The sequence below is a fragment of the Podarcis vaucheri genome (assembly GCF_965113315.1).
Source record: "Podarcis vaucheri genome assembly, chromosome: 4".
Lineage (NCBI taxonomy): Eukaryota > Metazoa > Chordata > Lepidosauria > Squamata > Lacertidae > Podarcis > Podarcis vaucheri.
The window spans coordinates 49,917,763-49,943,927 of record NC_138762.1 but is presented as its reverse complement, the minus strand read 5'-3'; the positions used below and the strand labels follow the sequence as shown (position 1 = coordinate 49,943,927).

Sequence of the window (26,165 nt, the reverse complement as noted above, 5' to 3'; positions counted from 1 at the left end):
TTGTGGATATGTGCTAGACTGGACTGCACTCCTTTAAAGATGATACATCATTCTATTTATATAACAAAAGGGGCTGTAAACACACTTATACTGAAACAATAGAGAACCATGTTCAATAGTGTGCCCCAGCTGCTTTGCACTTTTCCAGTGATTCTATAAAAATGTTTTATGTAGCTATTCTAAAAGTGTTTATGACTGATCTGTGTCACTAGAGCAAGCAGCCAATGGTATCTAAGCCACGCTAGCAAAATTGACCCAAGACTTTTAACCAAATAGCAGCATTTATGAATGCAAGGAGAGAGGGGAATTCAAAGCAACTTGCATAGACTTGAGTTTTAATGGGAACTAACTCTTGATCAAATAACTCAGTTCACAGGACTGCAGCTATATTGAAAGAAGTGAAGTTTGAACTGGTGAACTAGATGGATCACTTCATTCTATGCTCCTGAATACTTTTAGAAATGCATTTTGGGTTTCTTATTCAAATGCATTTGTAAGTGAGCTTCCAACATAAGATTAGATTATCAGAATTGGGAGATACCTGAAATGTCATCTACTTCAATCTCTTGCTGATGCCAAAACACACTACTATAGCAACCCTGGTATGTAACCATCCAAGCACCTATCTAATGAATGAAAACACCACACTTTCTGGGTAGTCTGTTCCACAGTTGAGCAGCTTATACCATCAGGAAATTGTTTCTAATGTTAGAACAAAAGAAAACAGATTTCTTCAAACTTCTAAAATATCTAAATACCATATTGCCGCTTAATCAACATTTCTCCAGGCTAAACATATCCCAACTTCTTCCATTTTTCCTCAATGGCCTTTGTTTCCCAGCTGCTCACAATATTTGTTGCCCTCTTCTGGAGACATTTCAATTTATCAGTATCCTTCTTAAACTGCATCGCCCAGAACATGGTACTTAATTCTTCTACGGTATTAGCTAGCCCACACTATTTGCTGTCATCTTTGAATTTTAGGAACACCCACTCTACCCTTTCATCTAACTCCTTTGTACAGATGTTGAACAATCCTAAGCCAAAAGCAGAACCCCGCAGCACTCCACTTGTCACTTTTCTCCAGGCTATTGATGAGCATTCTGTGTACTGTCTATCAGGCAGCTATAACCCTACCTAACATCTAGCCTACATTTTGCAGCTTGGCAAGAAGAACATCATAGGGGCATGTAAACAGCTTTGCTGAAGCCTTCTTCAAATGAGAACATTGGTCCGTGGATTCTAGATTAGCCTATGGGTAAGTGAATGCTGATTTGTATAAATTCACATTGCTTAGTGCTATCACTGTTCACTAGCAAACATGTTTGAGCATGTACAGTACAGACAATATTGAGAATATCAAGTTTACAGCAATCCAGGTGGCATCAAAGAGCAACTTCAAACTTTCAAGAAAACACAATAGAGCAGGCTTCCTCAACCTCGGCCCCCCAGATGTTTTGAGACTACAATTCCCATCATCCCTGACCTGCTAGCTAGGGATCATGGGAGTTGTAGGCCAAAACATCTGGAGGGGTGAGGTTGAGGAAGCCTGCAATAGAGTCTTTCTGGGAATGTATGATTTGGGGATGTAGGCAGGGGATCTCATGTCTAATAAATTTTTCTGACCATTCTGCTTACCTTCCATGGTAGCAAGGCATGGTGGCCCCCTGCTTCCCCAGCTGTTGCTACAGCTGGGTTCGCCAACATCAGCCTTTCCTGATTGCTGGAAATTTTTGAATTTAAATAAAAAAAATTTGTCATGAGTGGTTGTTGATTCACATGGCAGGCTCATGGAGCTTGGGCACACAATACATATATTAAAAATAATCTCACACCTGCTTATAGACTTAAGTGGCATGTGGCATTGTTGCTAATGTGGAAGAGAATGCACATTCTAGGGACTCATACATATTATAGCGCAATTTAGAAGAAGCCACAGTTAGGTGCTTCCAGACTTGAGTAGTTCATTGCTTTGCTGCTTCAAGCTGCTTCTACACCTATAGCTGAATTGTCAGACCTTCTTTCCCACCCATGAAAGTGGATGATTTTTAATCAGGACAATCCTGTAGATCAAATCCTGACCACCCCTCCCCCATGACTATCTTAAAAAGATGTAAAGAAAGACAATCATACTCAAATGGGAACAGTTTAAGAAAAGGAATCAATTCCTAGAAAAGAAGAGAAACAGTACAATAGTGTCTGGAAATGGCTAGAACATCATCTATAAGCCATACAGCTATTGCTATTCAGCACAACCTCCACACAAAAAGCTATGGGGCAGCTAAGCTGTAGTATACTGTAAGTAGTATCTTCATCTGTGTAGTTGTTCCATGGTTTGTTTTTGTTTTAAGTTGGCGCTAAAAAATAAAGGAAAGGGAAAAGATATGGGGGAAAGACCTTTTGCTAATTACGTCATGTAAAGGTAAAGGTAAAGGTACCCCTGCCCAAACGGGCCAGTCTTGCCAGACTCTGGGGTTTGTGCGCCCATCTCACATCTATTGGCCGGGGGCCAGCGCTGTCCGGAGACACTTCCGGGTCACGTGGCCAGCGTGACAACGCTGCTCTGGCGAGCCAGAGCCGCACACGGAACGCCGTTTACCTTCCCGCTGGTAAGCGGTACCTATTTATCTACTTGCCCCGGGGGTGCTTTCGAACTGCTAGGTTGGCAGGCGCTGGGACCGAGCAGCGGGAGCGCACCCCGCCGCGGGGATTCGAACCGCCGACCTTTCGATCGGCAAGCCCTAGGCGCTGAGGCTTTAGCCCACAGCGCCACCATATAGATGTGAACAAATGAAAAGCGGCAATTTCACAATAAATTCCATTGTGGAAGCACACTCCTCAGTTGTGAAAACAACTCAGAAACCATGCATGTGAAAAGCAGGCATGTCAGGAACAAAAATCACTGACCACTTTTCTCCCTCATGTGCTAATTTTCCATATGCAGGGAAGTTTCGAGGCACAGAAGCATTCAAGCATCAACACACACACACGCACACACACACCCCTACACCCCACACACCTACATTCATGGGAAAACTCTCACCATATAATTCTCTAAATATTTGAAATGGATCTTAGGAAGCATGCGGGGGGGGGGATGAGAAGAGAATGAGAACTTATTGGATTGGTGGTTAAATTATGGTTACCAGACGTCCCCATTTCCCGAGGACATGGGGACAGTCCCCAGATTTACAAATCTGTCCCCAGACAAAATCCGTCCCCGGATTTCATTTAATGTCCCTGGATTTATATTTTAAGTGTTGTAGATTTGTTAGCAGGGAATGAATATTGCGTGATTGGTTCAATGGCACAAGACACATCATATGGTGACTTCCTGTGAGGCAAAATGGCGGGCGCCATGGCAGTGAGCAGCTCCTGAAGCCAGCCAGAGCCAACTGCACTACTAGGCTGGCTTCAGGCTGCTGAGACTGCCACTGCCACTGTCGCGGGGGAACCAGGGATGCCCGGTGCGTCAACTGGGGGAACCGCTCACACACACACCACGCGACCCGAATCAAGCCAGGAGTGAATGTGCCCCAGCAGCAGTCTGGGGCCAGTAAAACCCCTGGAGCTGACGCAGGGAGGAGAAGAGGAGAAGGAAAAGGAAGAGAGAGGAAGAGGAAGGAGAAAAAAGAGGGGAGCCCTGATCTTGCCGCGCCGCTGAGGAGAGGTAGGAGAGCACCGGTAGGGCAAGGACATGTGGCTGAGCCCAGGCCCAACCCAAGCCTACTCCATGGCAGCTAGCTGTAGAAATGAAAAATCACGGGAGACGAGAGAGGCAGGTGTAGCTAGGCGTCTGTCAGGGCGGACCCTGAGAGCCTATTTTATTGAATATTGCAAGCATTGCCACAGGTGGGCCTGTGGCTGATTGGTTGATACATACACACAGAAACTTGTAATTGGTTAACATAAATACTAAGGCGGGAATTACATGTGAAAGGTGGGGATTACATGTGATCATTTATCATTGATGGAGAGAAGGCTGAGAATCGGAGCTAGAACTAGACAGGCATGAAGCCTCCTAATTGAATTGTAACTAGGGATTAATTGGCACAAACAATATAACAATCGGGTTCTATAGTTATGGTCAGCTAGGCATGGAGAGCAAGTACAGTTTGTTTTCCATGAGCTTAGGATGTCTGTTACTAATGATTGATTATATCATGTAACAATGTAATCAGGTTTTGTGATCAGCTAGGCGTGAAGAGCAGGTTCGTACAGTGTGTGCAAAAGCAGGGAAAAACCTATGAGCAAGACTTCTCAGAAAGTAAGAGAAAAGAGGAGCAAAACTTCCCCAAAATGGAGCAGTTTTGTGCAGAAAGAGACTTCCCTTTATCTCCCCCTTTCTTTTCTTTTTTGCGAGGCATTCTGGGTAGATAAGGCAAAAATATTTCAGGATTAGTGGTGTGCCAACAAATGCCCAAAATAAGTTCGCCAGGGTCGATGGGACAAAAAATATTTCGGGATACGTGGTTTGCCAACGCATGCCCAAAATAAATCCGTCCAGGATTGATGGGACAAGAATACTTCGGGATACGTGGTTTGCCAACGCATGCCCAAAATAAGCCCGTCCACATCTCACCTTAGGTTTACTGTTGGGTAATACATGCTCACTTAAACCAGAGAGGACAAAGGATTACAACATTCAGCATTCAGATCCCCATTCACTCAGTTATTCTGTCCTCCAAGTCCCCAGCAGCTACTTCCACAAAAAGAAGAAGTCTCATATGATGTCATCCATAGCTGGGCTCTGCCAGCTGAGACTCCAGGTGAGGGATTGAATACTTCACGTTCCCTCAAGAAAACCTGCAATGTCTTGCAAATTCTAAACTAAAAACTTACATTTTAGCCATGCCCCCCTACAGAAGGAGAAAGGATTTAAACTGCAGTTGGAAGTGGTACAATCTAACAACAGAAACATCATGTGGGTGATCTTAGCTTGGCTCCAAGACTGTTGACTAGCTAAAGAATAATTTGCAGTGTTCAGATGTTCTTCAAGCCATGTGGGATCCCCTTGAGCAATACCCAAGTGGTTCAGAGACAATTTAAATTATGCAACTATGTGGGCTGAGGTGCTGAGATCACATGGCTTCCTCAATGCCAATTTTGTAGGAAAGACAAAGAATAATAACTCCGGCCCATATGCCATAGAACTGGCATTGGGGAACCCATGTGACTGTCACTATACATCACATAGTTGAGTCATTTAAATAATCTCCCAGTTAGGGGTGGGAAAAAATTTCATTCGGTCCACATTTTTCAGGAACTGACCTAGTTTGCAATTTCAGGGTGAATACATGGATTGGAACTTAATTATCCCTTAGATTTCATGCTTCTCAGAATTTTCTGCCACAGTTCTTGACTTTTAAAATTGTATCAATATGTATAAGAAGATGTGTTTGGAAATGCATACATTAAGATAAACTACACACCCACACCCACACAGACACACATACACCTATAGATAAAATACACATTTAATTACATTTCTTGCACTGTTGCTTTTCTTAACACCCCTCCCCCCAGATTAATATAAATAAAAATATACAAAATAAATGCAAACCAGCAATGGCTGATCTGTCAATTCCTACTCCCATCCATGTGGAAAAAAGGTTACGACACATCTGTGAGAATATCTAAAGGGCACCTGTCACACTAATTCATCAGAGAATCTGTAACTTGTGTAAGCAGACATACACATGATCTAGTCTCATATTTTAAATCATTATTTTTTGTTAAGTATTGCTCTAGAGTTAGTTACATCAAATTTAAACTATTTCAGATAAGTCTTAAGAGGAAAAACGGCAGAGATAAATATTTGTCAGTTTCTGTATGTAGCGATTAAGTCAGCTTTTCCAGCTTTGCTGCTGATATAATTAAAGTAGCCATCATTCTTTCTCAAATATCTGTGATGTGCAGTCACAGTCCATTAGGAGAACATGTTAGCATAGTTCCTAATACGCTGTAAATGAAATAACCATGTAATAAGGAGTATGTGAGCATCAATAAAGCTTCAGAGTGATTACTCCATATACATTTACTACACAGAGTTCACTTTATTAGATTAAAAAGATGATGAATTCCTCGATGGTTCAAGTGTGCTCCAAGGAAAGCTAGAAGGTTGTACAGTTAACTCCCAGGGTGTAACTCTAAACCATACAACCTACTACCTCAACCCGGATGCACACAGCTTCCAATGTCTTCTTCTGATCTTCTGCATCTCTTTCAAATATGGCAGACACTTACCATTAATCAGTTTCCATCATGTTTAATATGAGCATGGAAGGATCACTGAGGAGTTTGCTTCTGTCCTGTTGATATTGTGTGTGCTTCCACAGAATCAGCAACCCTCTTTCAAATCATGAGAGCATACTGAACATCCATGTGAGTTTCCCCTAGTACATATCAAGCAAATGCATTTAAATTGTTTCACCCTGTAAGTAATGTTTTTGAGGCCATTCACGTTACAGAGAAAAGTGGTGCTTGCCACAAGTATCCCATGGTGAACACCATTATAGCGAGGGTATGTAATAGCTAAACTATACCACACCGTTAGAGCACATGTTTGGCATGCAGAAGATTCCAGATGCTATTCCTGGTATTTCCTTGTGGTTTTTTTTAAAAAGGAATAAGTAGCATGTCTATTAGCCAATTACTTCCCTCAGTATTTGTTTACGTGTGAGCAAACAATTCAAACTTTATGGTTCTCACACTTTACTGGGAACACATATGCTGTGAACATCTCTTTAGTAAATTGTGCAAAACGACCCTTATTTTCTGAGTTTATAAATCCTACTGGGATTTAAGCACTTGGAAGTATTTGCAGGATTGAGGCCAACTGCCACAACCTGGAGCCCTGTATACACATGGTTTCTTGTTACCAGCTATGGCAGGGGTGCCCAAACCTTTTTCAAAGAGGGCCAGATTTGATGAAATGAACATGCGTGAGGGCCGCCCAAAGTTGTTGAGCTTTTTTACAATTTTACCCCAAAGTTGTTGAGCTGTTTTTAGGATTTTACCCCAGGACATATACTGCCATGGGGGCCTGATTAAACAGACTTTGGACATGCCTGAGCTATGGAATAGTCAATCCAATATTCCTGGGCAACTTCAACTTCCATAGGTGACAATCAGAAAGCCAAATGGTCTTTTGAGTTCTCCCTTGGCAGATCACAGCCACTGCTTTTAATCGTTGCCCATTTTCCAAACTCTTTTCTGGAAATGTATTGTGAATTTAAATGTATTCTGCTTTGAAGAGATAAAAACACAAAACAGAAAAATAGTAAGATAGAACATTTCTCCCTCGTATGTTCAATGATGACAATGCTAAAACCAAAATATAAATTTGAAAAAAGGAACATGCATTCTCTTTGACAATAGTTGCTCAAAAATCAGTCTTTTTTTTACCCAAGTAGTGACTTGTTATATATATATATTTGGGTCAGATCACCAGACTGACACAGACCCATAGAAGCGAGCTTGTGCAGTACACTTCACCACAAGATCGGATCTACGGGTTTATGCCAACTGGCATCATCTTTCAGATTAAGCAGTGTGGGAGCAAGTTAGAACAAATCATTGCTAAGCATTTATGTTGACAAACAACAACTTCCAAATGCACATTAAGGGAAAGATAAGAAACAGTTTGAATGTTCAAAAACTACGCAAAACAGATACAAAGTTATATGGTAGCAGATTCAAGTGGGTTTTGAGCTATCAAAATAACAGCACCTCAAATTTCGTAAACCAAATAGGGGGAGGGAGGGAAACTATGCAGATTTAATATGATTCCTGATGAATGAACGATATGTTACAAACAATGAAAATCCAGCTACTGAATCTGAAAAGACATCATGTCCAAGAATCAAAACATATCTGCTCCAAGTGAAAATACTAGCATACTGCAAACTTTGTATTATTTGTGTTACAGTAGAGTATATTTACTCATAATTTCATAAATGTTGACCCAAACAACAATGACAAATGTAAAAAATTCTCCTCTTGTGGCTATTAATAAATTATCCTAGTTTTTCTTGAATCAAGTTATGAGGCCTTCTGCCGCATCTGGAAGCAGCCTTTCTGAAGTATCAACAGGTTCTCTGACAATCGAATCCTATCCATGTCTACTTTGAAGTAAGTTCCACTGAATTAATGGGGTTCAATCCTTGGTAAATAGATTGCATCCTGAAGGAATTATCCTCCAAGTGTCTTTCATAAACATAAACACCATTATTTTAACTAAAAAAAACCCTACATAGCATAGATATATTTTAGGACAGAGGTGCTATATCCTTTTTAAAAAAATAAATAAATAACACTATCTACACTAAACATATAGCTTTAAGTTAATGTCTTTCATTGATTAATCCAAATACTAGCTATATGGGTATTAATCAATCAAAATGTTGTTCTCTTTAGCATTAAAGCTTACGAATCAGGTTCAAAATGTTTTCATTCATCGGTAATTTAATAAGAAAAGTGTTCTAGCACTAAATGTTTAGAATGACCCAAATGTCAGTGGTTGAATATATTCTCATTTGGGGGCAAGTAACTTGCATCTAAGTTTCGGACATTGCAGGCCAGTAACTGAAGTTATTTGGTATTTTAGTCATTATTCAACAGAAATTCTATTTATATTTCCCACTTCAGAAATGAGCATCTAGCAACAATGCTGCTTTTAAAATATTTGTAAATTAATCCAAATAATTAATTCATCTTCCCAGAAATGTTTATCCTTAAATTCTTAAAATCATATTTTAAACAGCATAATTATGAATATGGAGATCAGTTTTGCAGTTATACATTTATTTTAGGGGAGTGCCATGGAAAAGTTTGACCAGACATTTACCATACCATACAGATGAGTGTAGAATATATGCTGGATCCCCCAAAGTCCATTCTATATCACACCTGTTGTTAGTTTAGTTACATTAATTCTGCAATTCTAACTTGTTTCCCTTCCCTCTCTCTGTGGTAAATGAAACCAAGATATTTGAAAGGAAAACAACAAGGAACAGAAAAGCCAGTTGAACTGCACTTTTTTCAGTAATCAAATCAATATTCAAGAGGTATTATTCAATTAAAATGAAATGCTAATTGTTAAAAATGCTTTAAGAACATGATTCAAATATGAAAATAGTCACATATGTGTTTAATGTTGTATTACCTTCATTCAGTTCTTACATGATCCAGTTCTTCGGTTTTCTTTTCCATTTTAATTTTTCACAGCACTATAACAAAATGAAGAAACACAACATTAAAATGTTCTACAATACGATCCATTTTAGAAGGTCTCTTGATCATGATACTATGCACAAAGAAATGTGTGCTCCTGTTGAGACCATATAAAGTTAATTTATTAGACAAAAGTAAGAAAAAAGCACACTTATTTAAAATATGTAAATATATAGAAGCTTGTCTGATACAAACAAGCAAAGAGGGACAAAATAGATTTGCATGTTTAATAAAATGAAAAAGTGCTACTTGAGTAAGAAGATAAAAGTGCAATCCTAAGCATGTTTACTCTTACTTTCATGAAAGTTGCATAGGATTGCAGCCTAAAACTATAAAACTTTTAAATACAGTGATTTATCTGTTCACATAAGCAATAACCTTCTTAGTCTACACAATAATTACTTTTCCATTACAGCACGGAGATCTATTGGCATGTTTATTTTAATTCCAATATGCAATTCTTTTACTACAACAGCTAGGGGAAAAAATATATATAATCAAGCTAATTAATGCTTCAGTGTAAATCCTAGTTAAGGACTTATATTTGTCAAATGTGAATTATCCTCCCTTGGCAGTTTCTCACTGTTCTTTGTTTTTTCTCTACTCCTTGCAAAGTTCAAAACAGCATGTTAGAATCCACATTTGACATCATGCCACAAACTATTAGAAATATTTACCCTTCATGTCCCTAGCATGTGTAACCTGCACAACAGACAACAATCACTTTCACACAAATCATTTCAAAATTTTAAATCTAAGTTATAATTCATAGTTGGAGCTGCTTTTTTAAAGACACAAAACAAAACTTAGAAGTATGGAAAGGGTTACAAACATTGTCCATTGATGTGCACAATTATTTTCCAGTGTTCCAACTTAAATTATTTCTGATTAGAAATATAAAAGCTGTACAGCAACGGAACAGTTTAAAGGAAACTGATTTGCTGAGGCGGCATTATCCTTTAATGCCATGAGTAACTGTGCATAGCTTCTTTGTAAACAAATATTGAATGCGTGGCCTCGCATTTTTGTCCACCTAACTATTTTTGGACAAGTGCTCCATTACCAAACATCCAAAAATAGACATTGTTACTAACTGAAAACCAGACTTGCAATATGAAAGTTATAATAACACGCTTTTCATTTCTGTCCTTATGCCACTGAATTCTTCATAATGCAGTTAGACAGAAATAGTGATAAACTTTCATAGGCATTAGAAGAATTACATTATTGTTTCAAAGCACTGACGAGAGGGCAGACCCATTGTACTAGTTTTGTGAAGCAGGAATGAAAAAATTAGCCTGCGTTTTTTTGTAGCAGCAGTCTATATACCTGAAGGCATATAGAGATTATAGTCAACATTTATCCTGAATAGCCATAAGACAAGATGACTTTGCACTACTTCAGCACTTAGCTAAGATTAAACGTGGCCCAAAGTTAATCATAACATTCTCGAGCCTCTGTTTACTTTTGTATTTTTAGCAGTACTCAGACATGACTGAAACAAAAAGATCTTTTCAGCAGTGTGATTGGTCAAGAACGTTTAAGTGAATAAGACAAGGATTTCAGCTTCAAAACAAAAGGAAAACAAATTAACAATATCTGCTATACCTGTTTCGAAAGGTGCTTTATCACTCATTGCAACCTATTGATGCAACAAAAACACATTTTTAAATGAATCGAACATCTCAGCTGATTTAGTTATGTCCTAAGAAGCCCTAAGACATCTTGAAGCTCCTGTAGTTAAACATGCCAGTGTTTATTATTTTTTGTGAACAAGTCAGTTGACTTTCTTTCCAAACTCAGACTTTGTAGCTTCCTAGGCACCGTCTAGATCCAGGAGTGAGGAACGGGGTGTCTGCCGTCTTTTTCGTTCTTCTCAGAATTCCAGGCACATGGCACTGCGCAAAAACTGCACCAATCCTTGCGACGGCCGCCTGTACAGGACCAGAAGCAGGGCAAGCCGGGGGGGGGGGGGAGAGGAAGGAAAAAATCCACTGAACTCCTGTGCTGATTTCATAAATGATGCTTGCATAAATCTGCCGAAGCCAAGGGGCAGAGAGGCAGAGTGCCAGTTGCTTACACTGTGCTTGCAATGATCTCATGTTCAATGCTGTTGTCGGGTCTGCCCAGCTCCAACGCCAGCATATCCAAACACTTGAAACTTTTATTCTCCAGACGCCCAAAAGGCTTGTCGTAAACTACCTCCCAAATGCTGCCATGCCACCTTTCAAACAAAACGACGACTCTCTCTTGAATTTGTCCTTTTCAAATGCAGCTCTCTTTCTCTTTTTAACCCTAAATATTCTGTTTAGGATTTCCTCCTCTTTCCCTCACATCTATCAGGAGACAGATAAGCAACAGACTGTATCAGGCGTGAAAGGGGCAGCCTCTTGGTGGCCTGCCAAAAGAAGAAGAAAGGCAAAGTTGTGCTTCAAGGCTCTATTGCTTGCTGAGTCTGGTTAAAGTCAAGTATTAAGATCCACCATTTTCTGAGCCACATAAGGAACGAGGGAAAAGAAGCCAGGGGTTGCATCTTTCCAAGTCTCCGTTGGCACCATTGCAAAATCTCAGCCGTAAGGTCACATGATTTTTTTCAGCCAAATGTGGAGTGCATTCCCATAAACCATTCTGCTGATACTGCGAAGGCAGCTATTGTCTAGTTTATACCCAAAGTTCAGCCCACTCTTCATTGAATTAGCTGAAAAATGCATCACCTTTGGGGGTTGGGAGTCATGGTAACGTCTACCTGGCAAGCTGCCCACTTTCTCTGCCCATCAACCAGAGGCGGAATTGTGCTGCCTAAATGTAATGATGACTGGGAATGTGAAGAGTCGTCCAAAGAGAATCTGATTCTTGTGAAGCCTGTTCATTTGCGCAGCTAACTCTGGCTTCTTGTCGGGTTGAGGGGGGTGGGGCGGGTAGAGAAGAGAGGACATTCTTCTAAGTGTAGCAATTAAAGCCCTGATAGACATTCTTACTCTGAAAATGTATTCTGTAGCACACCCAAATGCATCCAGAACTGAAATATTTCTTTTTCCTAATGCACATTTCCTAATTTAAAGCAGTGCTTGCTTGCTTTGTTTTCCTGAATGCAACATTCCCTAAATATTTTCCTTCCTGGTATACTGTATATTTATTCTAGCTACTCCCTCCTCCCCACTTTCTTTATTAGCTGCTGATTAGATCTAGGCAAAAATTATAGATGTGCCCAACCATGCCACAATCAACACCGAGATTGCAATATCACTGTAATCGTCTTCAAAGCAGTCTGCCAAGAAAGCCACTTGTGTTTCCACAGTATGAATGGCTTCATCTTAGCCCTGTTTTCTAATTCCTAAGCCACACTCAAACTACGTGTCAACCGGGTTTGATACATTGAAAACCGGGTACTTATTCTTACTCTGAAACCACACAACTTGTTGCTATTTACAAACAGGCATTTTGTAAATATATATATTTAGACTCATGTTCAGGGGTACACTTCCAGAAGTTGTTGGCCTTCCATGAGCCACAGCAAGCATGCCCAATGGTCTCAGTGATGATGAAACTTGTAATTCAGCAACATGTGGGGTGTCATACGTTCCTTACTTCTGCACCATGCAGAATAATGGTTTAAGTATTAACATCCATTTACCTACTTTTTTAAAGTGCTTTTCCCCACCACACCAGCAACCTACCACTGAAGTGCAGAATTTCTTCCCACCCAAATTGAGGTGCATTATGCTTTCTGGATTATATTTAACCTAAATACCTGCATATTACTATTTTTTAGTCTCCCTAGTCTGTGGGCAACAACCCACATTCTAAACAGTAGTATCCAGTCCAGCATATAAAAACTGGTATTGTAGAAAATCCCCACCATTCCCTTCTAGACTCTGTAGAGTCCACCGGAAGGTGCTCTGCCTTTTTCCTATCAAAAAATTGGACACCATGGGAGGAATTCAGTGTCACACTGTTACAAACGTTCAATCTGCTTGCCCAGCAGAACCATCTCCCCTCTTCTCCCTCTGTGAACTGTCCTGGGAGGTTCTTCCGACCCGACCCTCAGCCAATTTGGGGTGTGGAGGGCATACAAGGAGAGGACAGCCCCACTGTGCTAGAAAAAGTCCTTCTTTGGTCTTCCACTTGCAAGGGCAATCTTGCAAGTTGAATCTGGTGTAAGCACTGGGGGCCAATCAATAACCTTTGGGTTTGAGTTCAAAATTTGAAGAATTCTGAAGAGATGATTACTCAAGGTACACTTGGTTTTACACCCTCAAACTACCCTTGATGCTAATCATGTATCTCACCCTTAAGTGGATAATTTATCTTTCAGAGGTGGCCAGCACAGGGTCACAAGGATGACTGGGAGTGTATCTGTGTTTATGTGGGGCAGAGCAGCTTTCGCCCTCCCACCACTGAAATCCCACAAACCTCCTTCTTAACTTTTATGCTTTAGTACATTCAAATATGGTTTCTAATTCTGGTCTGCAGGCTAGCTATGTAAAAACTACAGACCGCTCAACTGTATATAATCACAAACTATGATTTGCTGCAAGTTAAGAAGCCAGGGTGGTAAGCAAAACATGCAATGGTAGAATGAAGAGGAGATGGGAAGAAGAGAAGGGAGTGGATTAACGTGAGTCTCATTCATACAACACCAAACCATGGTTGGGAATTACACGTGAATCAGCTCAGTGAGTACACTGAGCCTGTTTGGAGTTTATAATAGTTCCAGTTCATAAACCACCATGGAAACTCTGATGTTATAAAATGGCCAAGTCTTTATTGGGTTGGAGGCATAGGTTTCCTTTCTCTGACAGAAGGTTTTCTCTCATGAAATGAGTCTTATTTCATAAGAAACTCCTTCCATTGGAAGAAGGGAACCTTTAGATTTAACCTATTGTAAAATGCTTGTGACAATGACACTGTGATATCTGCTCCTCTTCATAGAAAAGAAGCGTGAGTGTAGGCATTTGTCTAAATGTGTGCAAGTGTACAAGCCCCGAAGAAATGTGAAATAAGCACATAGTGATAGCTTAATGATAAGCTTAAATTATGGGGAAAGTAAAATTGTAAAGTAAAGTTGTAATATTAAGTAAATATTCAGTAAAACAAATTTAGGGATAGGATTTTAAATAAGTTTATAGCCTTAGGCACAATCTCATCACATTATTTCTCTTCTTTCCCTCTCATATAATCAGTGCAAGGTCTTAATATGAAATAAGTTTTGATATGATAAACAATTTGCATTACTGAGGAATTGTACAAGTGCCACTGAGAAATTACTAGGCAATTTTTTTGTGCTTGAGATGATTTCACTCCATATTTGACACCAAGATCTGGACAAAGTATGACATATAATGTAATGCTGTAATTAGAATGTGTGATTCAAAACTATGGAGGACCATGAGAGGTATGTAGGATGCTCAACAACGGTTCTTGATGCTTTTCTTCATGCTATCAAACCAGCTGACCAGGAATAAATGATCAGGGCGGGGGCCTGGTGACGGGAGGAATGGAGGTCCTTTTATACCAATATTTTCATTGTTTCCATACTGGTAAAGGTGGCCATGGTTGCACTGCCATATAGAGCTAAACAGCTACAATATTTTCTATGCATTTTATCAATTGCATGCAAGTAATAATAAAAGTTCTATTCAGCAGTATATGTAACTTATATTCAACTCACCTAAAATCAATAAAAATGTTACACTGTATTTCTTTATTATGGAAAACTTATTCTCTCAAAGCAATGGTTTTAGCAAAAACCTGCATTTGCTTCAATTGGTTTTCTATTTCATTTTTATGGAACCAACTTATTCAAGTAAATGGAATAACTTGCATGTGCATGGATTTCTGTTTACTTCCATGTGCAAGTTCTTTGGTGCCCATAGAACTTTTTCTTGAACATGCCTTTCCCTAAGACTTTGAGTGAGCTGCCCTGTGAAGGTGTGTGTGGTTGCAGAAAATATTCAGCAAATTTCAACTATAATGACTTTATATCGCTGCCCCAACCAGTCCATTTTAGGCAGGCAGACATGCATATAGGTCCACCCAACCCCACCCCACCCTACTGAATGTTCACACACTTTACTAAGTTCTAAATGTGCTTTGAAGTACGTGCTGTCAAAGACTGGAGTATGCACCTATAAAACAAAAACGAAAAACACAAAGTATGCAGTTGGGCCCTACAATGAAATGTTACATGGGCGTGTGGGAGGGGCTCCCTTTTCTCAGGTGGGAAGGCTTCCCAGAAGAAGAAAGCCTTATCACATGAAAACACACGTTTTGAAGGCATGGACTCAGCTGGCTCCGGTGTGTGGCCTGATCCTCGCCTTCAAGGGATGTATGGCATCTCAGCTGAGAGCTTTGAAGGGAATACTGGGGCACTTGGGGGGGGAGAGGGGGCCATGCTGGCTGGGGGGCAGCTTAATGCCCTTGGCATGCTCCTTCTCCCTTTCCCAATCTGCATGCGAGAAAGCATGCATGCGCAGCCTGAATTCACCTGTTCTCTGCTCTTTTGAGGTCCCTTTCCTTTCTTTTTAAAATAACATATGCATGTCTGCAAAGCTTGGGATTTTTCTGAATGTGCTGACCCCTCTGTTTTGTGTGTGGATGGTGCCATTTAGTTACAAAAGCGATGGCACTCCACCCCCACCCTGCCAGGACACTGTAAACAGAGGAAATGATGTTGGTATGATTTGGCAGCTGAATGTTCATAAATCGTAGTAAATGTGCACAGGCTGACAGGTCATTATTGTAAATGTGAACTGATGAGAGTTGTGTTGACTATTGGTCACATACATACATTAAAAATATAAAATATCCACTTGAATTTCATATACTGGCCAGGCAACAGGCAACATTTCTAGACAACTGTACATTTCATGGGAAATATATACAGTACTTTGTGCATATTTTGAAGTTGTGCATATTTGCTACTTGGAAACTATGGACTGGCCAATGTACATGATTCACTGTTTATATGGTGGTTCTCCATGCCTTTATCTGACTGTGTCCTGTGAACAAGGTTTATACACATTTTCCAAAAAGCTCACATTGACTATAAATCCTGTGACTGAATTATGTCTTTATGGAACATGAGACAAGCCAGTTTCAGACTCCATTTCAGCTATGAAGCCACAATTACTTCCTCTGTAAGTTTGTACATACACAAGAGGTGTTCTCAGGTTCTCTCTTATTCTGTTTGCGTTTTCAATAGCAATATTCCCAGTTGTCCTCAGATGTTTAAAACTGTCATGATATTAAGTTATTCTTTCCTGTTCCAAATTAGTAATACTGTAAATCCTAAAACTAGCAGAAGAACGTTTTTATTCTTTGTTAAAACGGCCTCTTCAGTATGCTCTTAAGAAAGAAAAACATACTTATCTATCCAACTTCTGTCTGATTATTTTTAGTGGCCTCTCAGTCCGCAGATTGTTTATATATCAAAGCTATCAGCTTATTGCTTATACAAAATGAAGCTTTTCACCATCAGTACTTGAAGTGGCTTAATTCTGAAAAGTAGTTTATTGAGTATCTCTCAGCAGTAAAATATATGGTTGCTTTTGATTTGCCAGCAGTTGCAAAGATTCAGGGACTAAAGGAAAAAGGAAGTAGGGGGTGAGGGATAACAGGCATTCTCATGTAATGCTTCCAAATATCCAGAGATGGAAAAGCTTTTTCAGCCCAAGGGCCATATTTTGTCGTGGAAAACCTTCCAGGGGCCACATGACAATGGTGGCCAAAGACTAAAGTGGCCAGAGCACTTTGTGCATTGGTACATTCCAGCAATGCAAAAGGCAGGTGTTTCAACACTGTCCTCTCCTACATCTCTCAATAAAGTGTTATGTGGCAGTTGTAGAAGTCCTGTAGGCCCTCAATTGGTAATTAACTAATTACAACAAATGAAGCACAACAAGGCTATACCACTTGGAGAAGACATGGCTTCCTCCAAATGCCATATTTTTCGCTCCATAAGACGCACCAGACCATAAGACGCACCAAGTTTTTGGAGGAGGAAAACAAGAAAAAAAATATTCTGAATCCCAGAAGCCAGAACAGCAAGAAGGATCACTGCACAGTGATCCCTCTCACTGTTCTGGCTTCTGGGATAGCCGCCGAAGCCTCTTCAGGGCAGCGGGATGATGGCTCCCCCTGCCCTGAAGAGGCTTTGTGCGGTTAAGCCAGAAGCTAAACAGCGAGAGGGAGCACTGCGCAGCGATCCCTCTCGCTGTTCTGGCTTCTGGGATAGCTGCGCAGCCTGCATTCGCCCCATAAGACGCACACACATCCCCCCTTACTTTTAAGGAGGGGGAAAGTGCGCCTTATAGGGTGAAAAATACAGTAATCCTGGGAGCTGTAGTTTCTTAAGTGTGCTGAGAGTTGTTGAGAGAACCCTATTACCCTCACAGAACTACAATTCTCAAGGAGGATTGGTTGTCACAACACTCTCAGACCTTTAGCTCTGTGAGGGGAATGTGGGTATATAGTTTAGGGCACAGATACCTGAAAGAAAGCCTGCCATCATACTAACCCACCAAAGCACTGAGGTGATTTTGGGGGGCTCTCTTCTACATGCCTTCACTATCTGAGATTGTTGTTGCCATATTTTCTGTGGTTCTTTCTCTTGCTTTGTAAGCCATACTGGAAGTTCCATTCAAGGGGAGTATTTTATTTTATTTTTTAAATCAGCCAATCCACTGGCTAAAATCATCTACTTGACTTCCCCTAGCACAAAAGAAGAGAATGAACTGTGGAAGAAGCATGCAGAAGAATGCGGAATGGCATTCTGGGGCTGAGTTCAACAACCTGGCTCCTTTGTGTGCATGCATGTGATACAAGCTCAGACATGCACAGTAAACCAAAAATTTATGCTGCCTTTATTTTCATTGTACTTATGGCATGATTATTTTATTTGTACCAACTCAACACCACCCAGAGGCATCGGCAAGGATGAAAGCCAGTAGAAAGTGGGGGTTTAAATAAATAAGCAGGTATACCTGTCCATAGGAAATCACTGTCCATATTTTGCCCTATGGGAGAGGTTCTTTTAAAAATGTTAGGGTGCACTGATCCTTCTTTCACTAAAGTGGTAAACTGACCATATTCTGGCAAGCACTCTCAGCCCCCCCCCCTTTACACATATTTTTAAAATTAATAAATACAGTGGTAACTCTGGTTACAAACTTAATTCGTCCCGGAGGTCCATTCTTAACCTGGAACTGTTCTTAACTAGAGGCGTGCTTTCGCTAATGGGGCCTCTTGCTGCCGCTGCACCACGGGCACACAATTTCCAGTCTCATCCTGGGGCAAAGTTCTCAACTCGAGGTAACTCTTCCAGGTTAGTGGAGTTTGTAACCTGAAGCGTGTGTAACCTGAGGTGTTTGTAACTCTAGGTACCACTGTATTGGTCTAGAATCGGAAAAACTGGCTGTTCCCTGCCCACCTCCAGTCAGTCTGCAACCCCAGATAGCCTGCCTTCTTATTGTTACTAGTCCAGAATAAAACACACCATCTACTACTGAGCATGCTAAACACAGTCCGTAGTGCTTTTGTGTGGCCTGCTGAAGATGGGAGCAGTGCAGCATGGTCTAGCACTATGACACGGGAAGCCAAAATGGTGCCCAAGAGATGTTGTTGAACTCCAATTCCCATAAGCCCCAGCCAGCATGGTTGATGGTCAGGGATAAAGGCAGTTGTAGTTCAACAACATAAAGAGCACCACACTGGCACCACCTGCTCTATGTCTTAGCCTGTGTCTGGCTCGTGTCCTTCTCTCTAGAGTGCATCTAATCTCTGCTGCTTGTGACATGTGTGCCAAAGCATCACCAACTTTGGCTTAAATTTGTTTTATTTTTCCATGGAAAAATGCATCTCAAAAATGCTATTGAACAATATTTATCCTACTTAAAGCATTTTCTTTCTTTCTTTCTTTCTTTCTTTCTTTCTTTCTTTCTTTCTTTCTTTCTCTCTCTCTCTCTCTCTTTCTTTCTTTCTTTCTTTCTTTCTTTCTTGGCTTTGATATGGTGGAAGCTTCCATGAGGAAAGGGCATGTTTCAATGACTCCCCCCTTTTCCTGCAGTGGTCCACTGCATCTCACACTGTTCCACAGACCACCACCAATTATAGAGCATAAGGCGCAGGGTGGAAGGGTTCCACAGAAATTGTCTCATTTCTCTTCCAATTCTGACCAAAATGAAAATGGAACCAGAAATTGCCATTGTTTGCTTATTATTCTCAGGTCTGGAACAGAAATCAATCCCACGACTGGTCTATGTTGCTGTTGTTGTTTTCAGTCTGCAAACAATACATAATTGATGTCTCCCCCACTCTCTGTGGATAGTGTTTTCTTTGCGTTGAAACAATGTAATGATAATAGAATCAGTTTCATAGAATTCCACCACAGTTGACAGAGAGACAAATAACATTGCTCTTGTTGGATGCAGAATTGCAGCAGAATGGAAACAGTGATGCATGATCCAAACACAGGTTGGAACAGAAACCACTGCCTTTAAATCCCTAAGGAATAGTGTCCCATTGGGTTAGCTGGGAAGCCAAGAACGTGAGATTAACCTGTTGGCTCAGGCCAATGGCTCATTTAGTTCAGCATCCAATTTCCCCAGTGGTCAACCAGATGTCTGTGGAAAACCAGGGACTAGAACATGGGTATAAGAGCATTCTCCCCTCCGCGGTTTCCAGCAACTGGCACTCAGAAGCACTGCTGGCTCCCACTGTGGGGGCAGAGCATAGGCATTGTGGCTAGAAGCTATTGATAGCCCTCTCCTACATGAATTTGTCTTAAACCACCCAAGTTTCTCCTGGGGGAGCAAGTTCCATAGTTTGACTAAGCACTGTATGAGGAAGTACTGCTCTATATCTCCGAACATTTAGCTTCTACTGAGCTACATCAAAAGTTCTGAGGTGCAGAATATTAATTCCTTCAACATATGAATTTCATGTCTATTCCACAAACAGGGCACCCTGTAAATCTGTTAAGTATTTTAAGTCCATATTGGCTTTAATAACCCTTTTTGTGATAAGAAGTATTTCTTTGAAAATTACTGAGCCAATATTTTTAGAAGTAAAGCATTAGAACATTTTGGTAAGACTCCAATGGCTGGATTAAAAACAAGAAGAAAAATCATTGTTCAAAATGTAATTAACTCTAAATATTAAGTAGATGCGGAATAATTACCACATTCTGAAAGGCTATGAAAACTTGCTCTCTATTTGCCAAGGTGAATGACTCACAGCTACCATAAACACAGGTTTGAAAAAGATGTGTGCAGAGGCTTTGTTTCTGTATATACGCAATAACTAATTGCATATTTAACACAGGAGTTTATTTTTATTGAAGAGGCAGATTACAGCAAAGAGCCTGAATAGTATAAGGGAATTAAACAAATGCAAAGCAATCTCTCTGCCAAAGAAAGAAGCATAATTTTCCAATATGGGAAGTTTTTATTTGGACTGTTATATTTGTCATTTGATAGCCTTAATATAAGACAGATGTTTCTAAATTTTCTTAAAACTTTATGCAAAACATTACATCATACAGAAATGTCTAAATTTAATTTCCAATAAAGACAAAGCAATCCTTAAGTTTATGACTTCGGTGGGATGATGGGCTAAAAAGTCTGCACATGGCAGCTCATATACCCTTGAAATCAATGAGAATTAAACTGTGTGTAGGAGTACAGCCTTCATAATTTCATCATATGGACTGAGCAACTAATTCATTTCTGTTTCAGCCTCACTAGCAGTCATACACATGAAAAGTTCACATTTAAACTGTATGAATTTTGTTTATACTGCCTATGTAAATACAGAGTTTAAAAACATAAAATGTGCACTTTTCAACGCTTTCAGTGCATTCATCCATAAAAAATATACATTTTGTACACATCTTCTTACACGGAATAAGTATTCCATCTTGTATGAGGAACAAAGGTGAATCTATAAATATCAGCTGGTGATGGCCTTTCCTTTGCATGCTGCTTAAGCTACTAATAATTCTGTTGGTCTATAGTTTGCTGGATATTGCTACTCACAAACGCACACATGTGTGCACAAACCCACATCAAAACTGGTTGTGTTCAGGAGGTGGTAAGTGAAAGACAAAAAAATGGTAGTAAAATTTACGGCAACCACATGAATATTCAGCAATAGGTTATTTGAATCAGTAGCTCTATAGTTTCTTGCCTGTACCTTGGAATGCTATTGGTGCTACTTGAGTCAAAATTTGATGTCAGTTCATGAATGTTCACTACACGTTCATTAAATAAACAGCAAGGAGTTTGGGGCAAGCAGTCTTAGTGTGTCAGTTTAATCTACTTCATATGGGTATCATGCAGCCTGCAACCCTGAACTCTTTGGTGGAAAGTGAGAATTATTTCAAACAAATAAATGTAATATTTTCCCATGTATTTCTCTGAAAGCTGGGTGGTCATGAGGTCCAACCTTGGCTTCTCTTGCTTTTGAATTAATGGCAGCTGCCCTTCATGATGAAGATTATTGCAGGTTATATCAATAGGCAAACCCCAAAGAAATGCATAATCACATAGGTGGGCTTCTAAGAAATTATCTCTCAGGCAGCTGAAGATAATATGTGCTTCAAAGTGATGGAACTATGTAGAGTAGTAGAATGGTCTGCTATCCAGTTTTACCCTGCTTTTCTGCTTTAAGAAATATCTAAGGAGATTAGTGATGAAACATTCAAAACAGTGAAATAAACTTTAAAAAACAGACAAACCATAATTAAGGGCTTATCCACGTTTGCTTTTTGCCCCACTCTTTCCAGACACAGGTGTGCACTTAAAAGCTCTGTGTCCAAGCGGGTTCCCCTCCCCCAAAGCTTTCCTCATGAAAACCAACTCTTTAGCATCCAATCGAAACAAACGTCAATTCCAGTTTTCAGTAGTAATGAGCATGTTTTCACGAGGAAAACTCTGGAGCAACTGAATTTGGAAGGTAAGTTCGTATCAGAATTCTCAAAGAATGAATTTCTCAGACATATTTTGTTACATAAATATGGTTCAGTTGCTGATATGCGGCATCTGAAGAACTTAAGTGGTCTGAAACAAAACCAAACATTCCATAGGCTCCCATCACACATACACAGTAGCACTGACAGCCACACCACTCTCTCTCTGTGTGTGACACACATATACACACACTACGAAGGGAGCACTGCAGCAGTGACAAATACTTCAGTTGTGCTTCTGCCTTTCCTGCTTCAGCAATGATGTGCAAAATGGGGCTGAAGGATTAGTCCCAGACAATCAGCTCCTCTTGCTAGATCTGCAAGTCCTACTTCACACATTCCCATAGAGAGGAAAGAAGCAGAAGCTCACTTTCCCCTCTTCTACATAACAACTGAAGGAGCTCTCAGGATAAAAGCTATTAGAGATTCTTTGTGGATAAATCTTTTGGCTGAATACACACATTTATAATGTTTTAGTCTCTTAACAGAGAGGCTTGGCACACAATGCTATGTAATTTAGTTTCTTAAATGTATTATAGCCGTGGGTGATTTCAAATAACAAGTTTTACAAACAGATGGAAAATATTTTAACCACCTTGCCCTTAACAGAGGTATGCTTTATATCCCTCCCAAGTGATTTGCTCAAGCAGCTATAATACAACTGATCAGACGAAAGCATTCCCCCCCCCCCAATGTCCATAAAGTTTAAAAAATCTTAGTATTACAATGGGAAACATAAATTGTTGAAAGAGGTCCTAAGCCAATTAAGGAATGCATTTCTTCATGATTTACATTTCAGTTCTGATTTGGCGGTTGTGATATTTATTAGGCAAGTGAACAATTTTTTGGCTAGAATATTATTTTGAGCTTGGTTTGAATTTCTAGCCCAGGTTTTATTCTATGGGTGGTCTGGGGTAAAAATCATTCTTGGTATATTATGTAGCAAGGTATATGAAACTATGGGAAAAAGTTCTCAGTACTTTCTTATTCTGAAACTATGGAACACTTGTCCTCGTGGTACTGTTGTCATGTATTATGTGAACGACTCTGCAACAAAAGAGATTTAGCACAAGTCTAAACACTTATGTCTGTTTAGCTGGGCCCTTCTTTATGTAGGCAGCACAGAAGCAATTGCAGCACACCGCCAAAGAAAGGTAAGACAGTGGAAGTGGCAAGGGGGATGTCTGCAATGCTGCTCTCCAAACCAGCTTTCTGGGAAAGACGGATCTGGGATAAGGAAGAGCTGCAGTATGGGCTCTTCACATCTAGCCCAGAACTTATCTTGCCAAAGCTGTACGGAAAGGAGTTGTGCCAAGCAGATTGCAGAATTGAGCACATTCTGTATTCTGTGGAGCCACAAATCGCATAGCAGGGAGACATGGCTGTGGCTGACAGTTGTCGGCTGCTAAATCACTTTGTACATAGAAATGAATAACTGCCATGTGTGATAAAAGTGTCTCATCCTGCAGTCAGTAGGTATTTTCTTTCCATATCTCAGCTGAACTGAATGGGTCTCTGTGTAGAAACAGACGAAGCTGAGGATTAAATGTACTGACATTTAAAACTTTGAGCACACATACATCACTTGAGGATCTCATCAAAGTAGAAATGCAATCCGTTTGCAATGTCATGTTTTAGAGACAATGTATTCAGTCAGATCTTACACGGTTAATCCATTTTTAATTTGACAGTAACATTGCATTTAAAATGTCCAAAATGAATAAGCAAGGAGGACAGGCAGCATGCTGACTATTGAACTACAAGTTGACAAGTTCTACATAGAAGACACAGGTCCAGGCTTGCAAGACTGGTAGCACTCATGAACATACAATTAATTATATTTAGGGAATCACAGCCTAGATTCAGAATAGTTCAGAATACATTAATCTGGGCAGCATAATTGTTGCCTCTGTGTGCTGCCTTTGCATCTAGTATAAAGTTCACATTGCTACACTATGGGCAATTTCACTCTTTGCTCACTGTTCACTGAACATGTTCACTGAAGTATGTACAACCCAAGGCATTCACTGCACACCCTGGCTCCCTTGATAGGTACACATCTATATCAGAAACACTATGGAAAATATGCATCTACCATGGCTCCATGTAATGCTTTTCATTTAAACCTGAAACAATGGAACTGATCTAGAGATGCACGACAACAAGAAATTCTGGCAGTAGCCCTGTTCCACTGGACAAGTGCTAGGTGAAGACTTCATGCAACACAGGCCACTTGCAGAAAGGTGTACCGGGATCCAACCCAAAGTATAAGGTTGCTTTAAAAGGTCTAATTTAAGACAAAAGAAGAGGAACCTCCAAGAAAATGTTGCAATGTAGTCTCAGTCTTACCTCCAAATAGGATTAGTCCTCTTCAGGATTAAAGTCAGCCTGCTATACCCTCCTCCAGCAGGACCTTTCATTTTCTCTTCCCCATCTTTTGTCTTTCTTTTCCAAATTAGAGTCAACATTTTGCATCTTGTTTTGTACTTTTGAAAAACTCAGGCCTCTCACACAAGTATGCCAATACCTCCCTCTTGGTTCTTAGTGGGTCCATTATGGCTACAAATCTGTTGGCACCCACTTGGTGAGTTCACTATGACAAGGAGTATATGTACTAGCTTTGCATTACATCTAGAGGCACTTAAAGAATAAGAGAATGTGAATATTGAATAATACACTGTCATTTTCTGGAACTGAAATAAGTACAAGGATAAAGAACAAAAAATAATAATTACAAAAAAAAATCAATCTAGAGTCCATGATAGCTTTTAACTATCATGAGGTGGGGTAAGGGAGGTGGAATATTTTCTGAGGATACAAGATAAACAACTTTCTCCAAAGCAATCCAGTGATTCCAAAAATTATCTTAAAAGGAATTATCCTGATATGATCTGTAGCTTTGTCTGCCAAATTTATCATCGCATAATTCTTTCTTTAGGAAAAGATTTACAATTATTTTTGCTTGCTTTACATTCATTTCCAAGTTTTGGACAACTCCAAAACTGAAAAGATGTTTAACATAGGCACAAATATCTCGGAGGGGTAAACCTGGAGAAAATGAGGGGGTTAGCAAGCTTATTATCTACACAATGTACACTTGGACAGGTGCCAGCAGACAATGCAGGTCAGTTCACAAGGCTGATGATAACCTTCCATACTCTTTGAGTTGATCACGTATGAATGCCAGGCTTAATGAAAATATGTCAGAAAATAAATGCAGCAGAGTTCTAGACAAGCCTATAAAACCAATGGCTGAAATCCAATACTACACAATTGGAAATTGGCATGTGCAGTGGGGCTTTTCCACTCTACTCCCCCCTGAAGCCTTGTGTCCCATGAAAAGTATCTCTGTGCGGTGAGATGTTGGACCATATTCCAAAAAACAACAACAACCCTAATGTAAAGTGAGAAGTGAGATGGAATCCAGAGGAATATGGTCTGCTTTTGAACAACATCAACATCCAGGCTGTAACAGGAGAACAGACATGTTTCCCTCTTCTTGTGGCCTATATTTTGAAGCTCAGTCCTGTAGGATTTGGTATGTGTTAGTTCACAGGGTTCATTGTTATTATCAGTGGTTTTTAGCATCCATATTAAACTGCTGGGCATGATCACCGTCCTATGCAGAACTGGGCTGATGTGACATTAGTATGCTGGCAATGAAACCCCAGCTCTTCTTACGTGGGAGGCAGTGCTCAGATGGATGAAGGCAAACAGATGAAAGCTAAATAGAAGCAAATTAGGCATGATAATTGGTAGAAAATATCAAGACTTGCACAAAGTTGATTGTTCTGTGAATAATAAAACTGGTATTTCCCTAACTGAGCAGAAACTGAACCTAGTGTGCACTCATTTTTCAGAAGGTGTCAGTGGTAGCCAGCAACACATTTAAACAATTGAGTTTATACCCTAGGCTTTGACCCTACTTGAACCAGCATAGCTTTGCTATGTAGATCCAGGTTTT

At 40.1% G+C, this 26,165-nt stretch overlaps 1 protein-coding gene across 19 annotated transcripts in view; it reads right to left on the bottom strand.

Annotated features, from left to right (window-relative positions):
- LOC309531355 (uncharacterized protein) overlaps positions 1-26,165 on the bottom strand; it is a 313,524-nt gene that overhangs the window by 97,213 nt on the left and 190,146 nt on the right. For all 19 annotated transcript variants that reach the window (XR_014219226.1, XR_014219227.1, XR_014219228.1 and 16 more), the window contains one exon: positions 9,167-9,230. Coding sequence is in view for 1 of the 19 variants with exons in the window: in XM_082220829.1 (XP_082076955.1) it covers positions 9,215-9,230 (16 nt within the window). In the remaining 18 variants the exon portion in view is untranslated. The remainder of the gene's footprint in view (positions 1-9,166; positions 9,231-26,165) is intronic.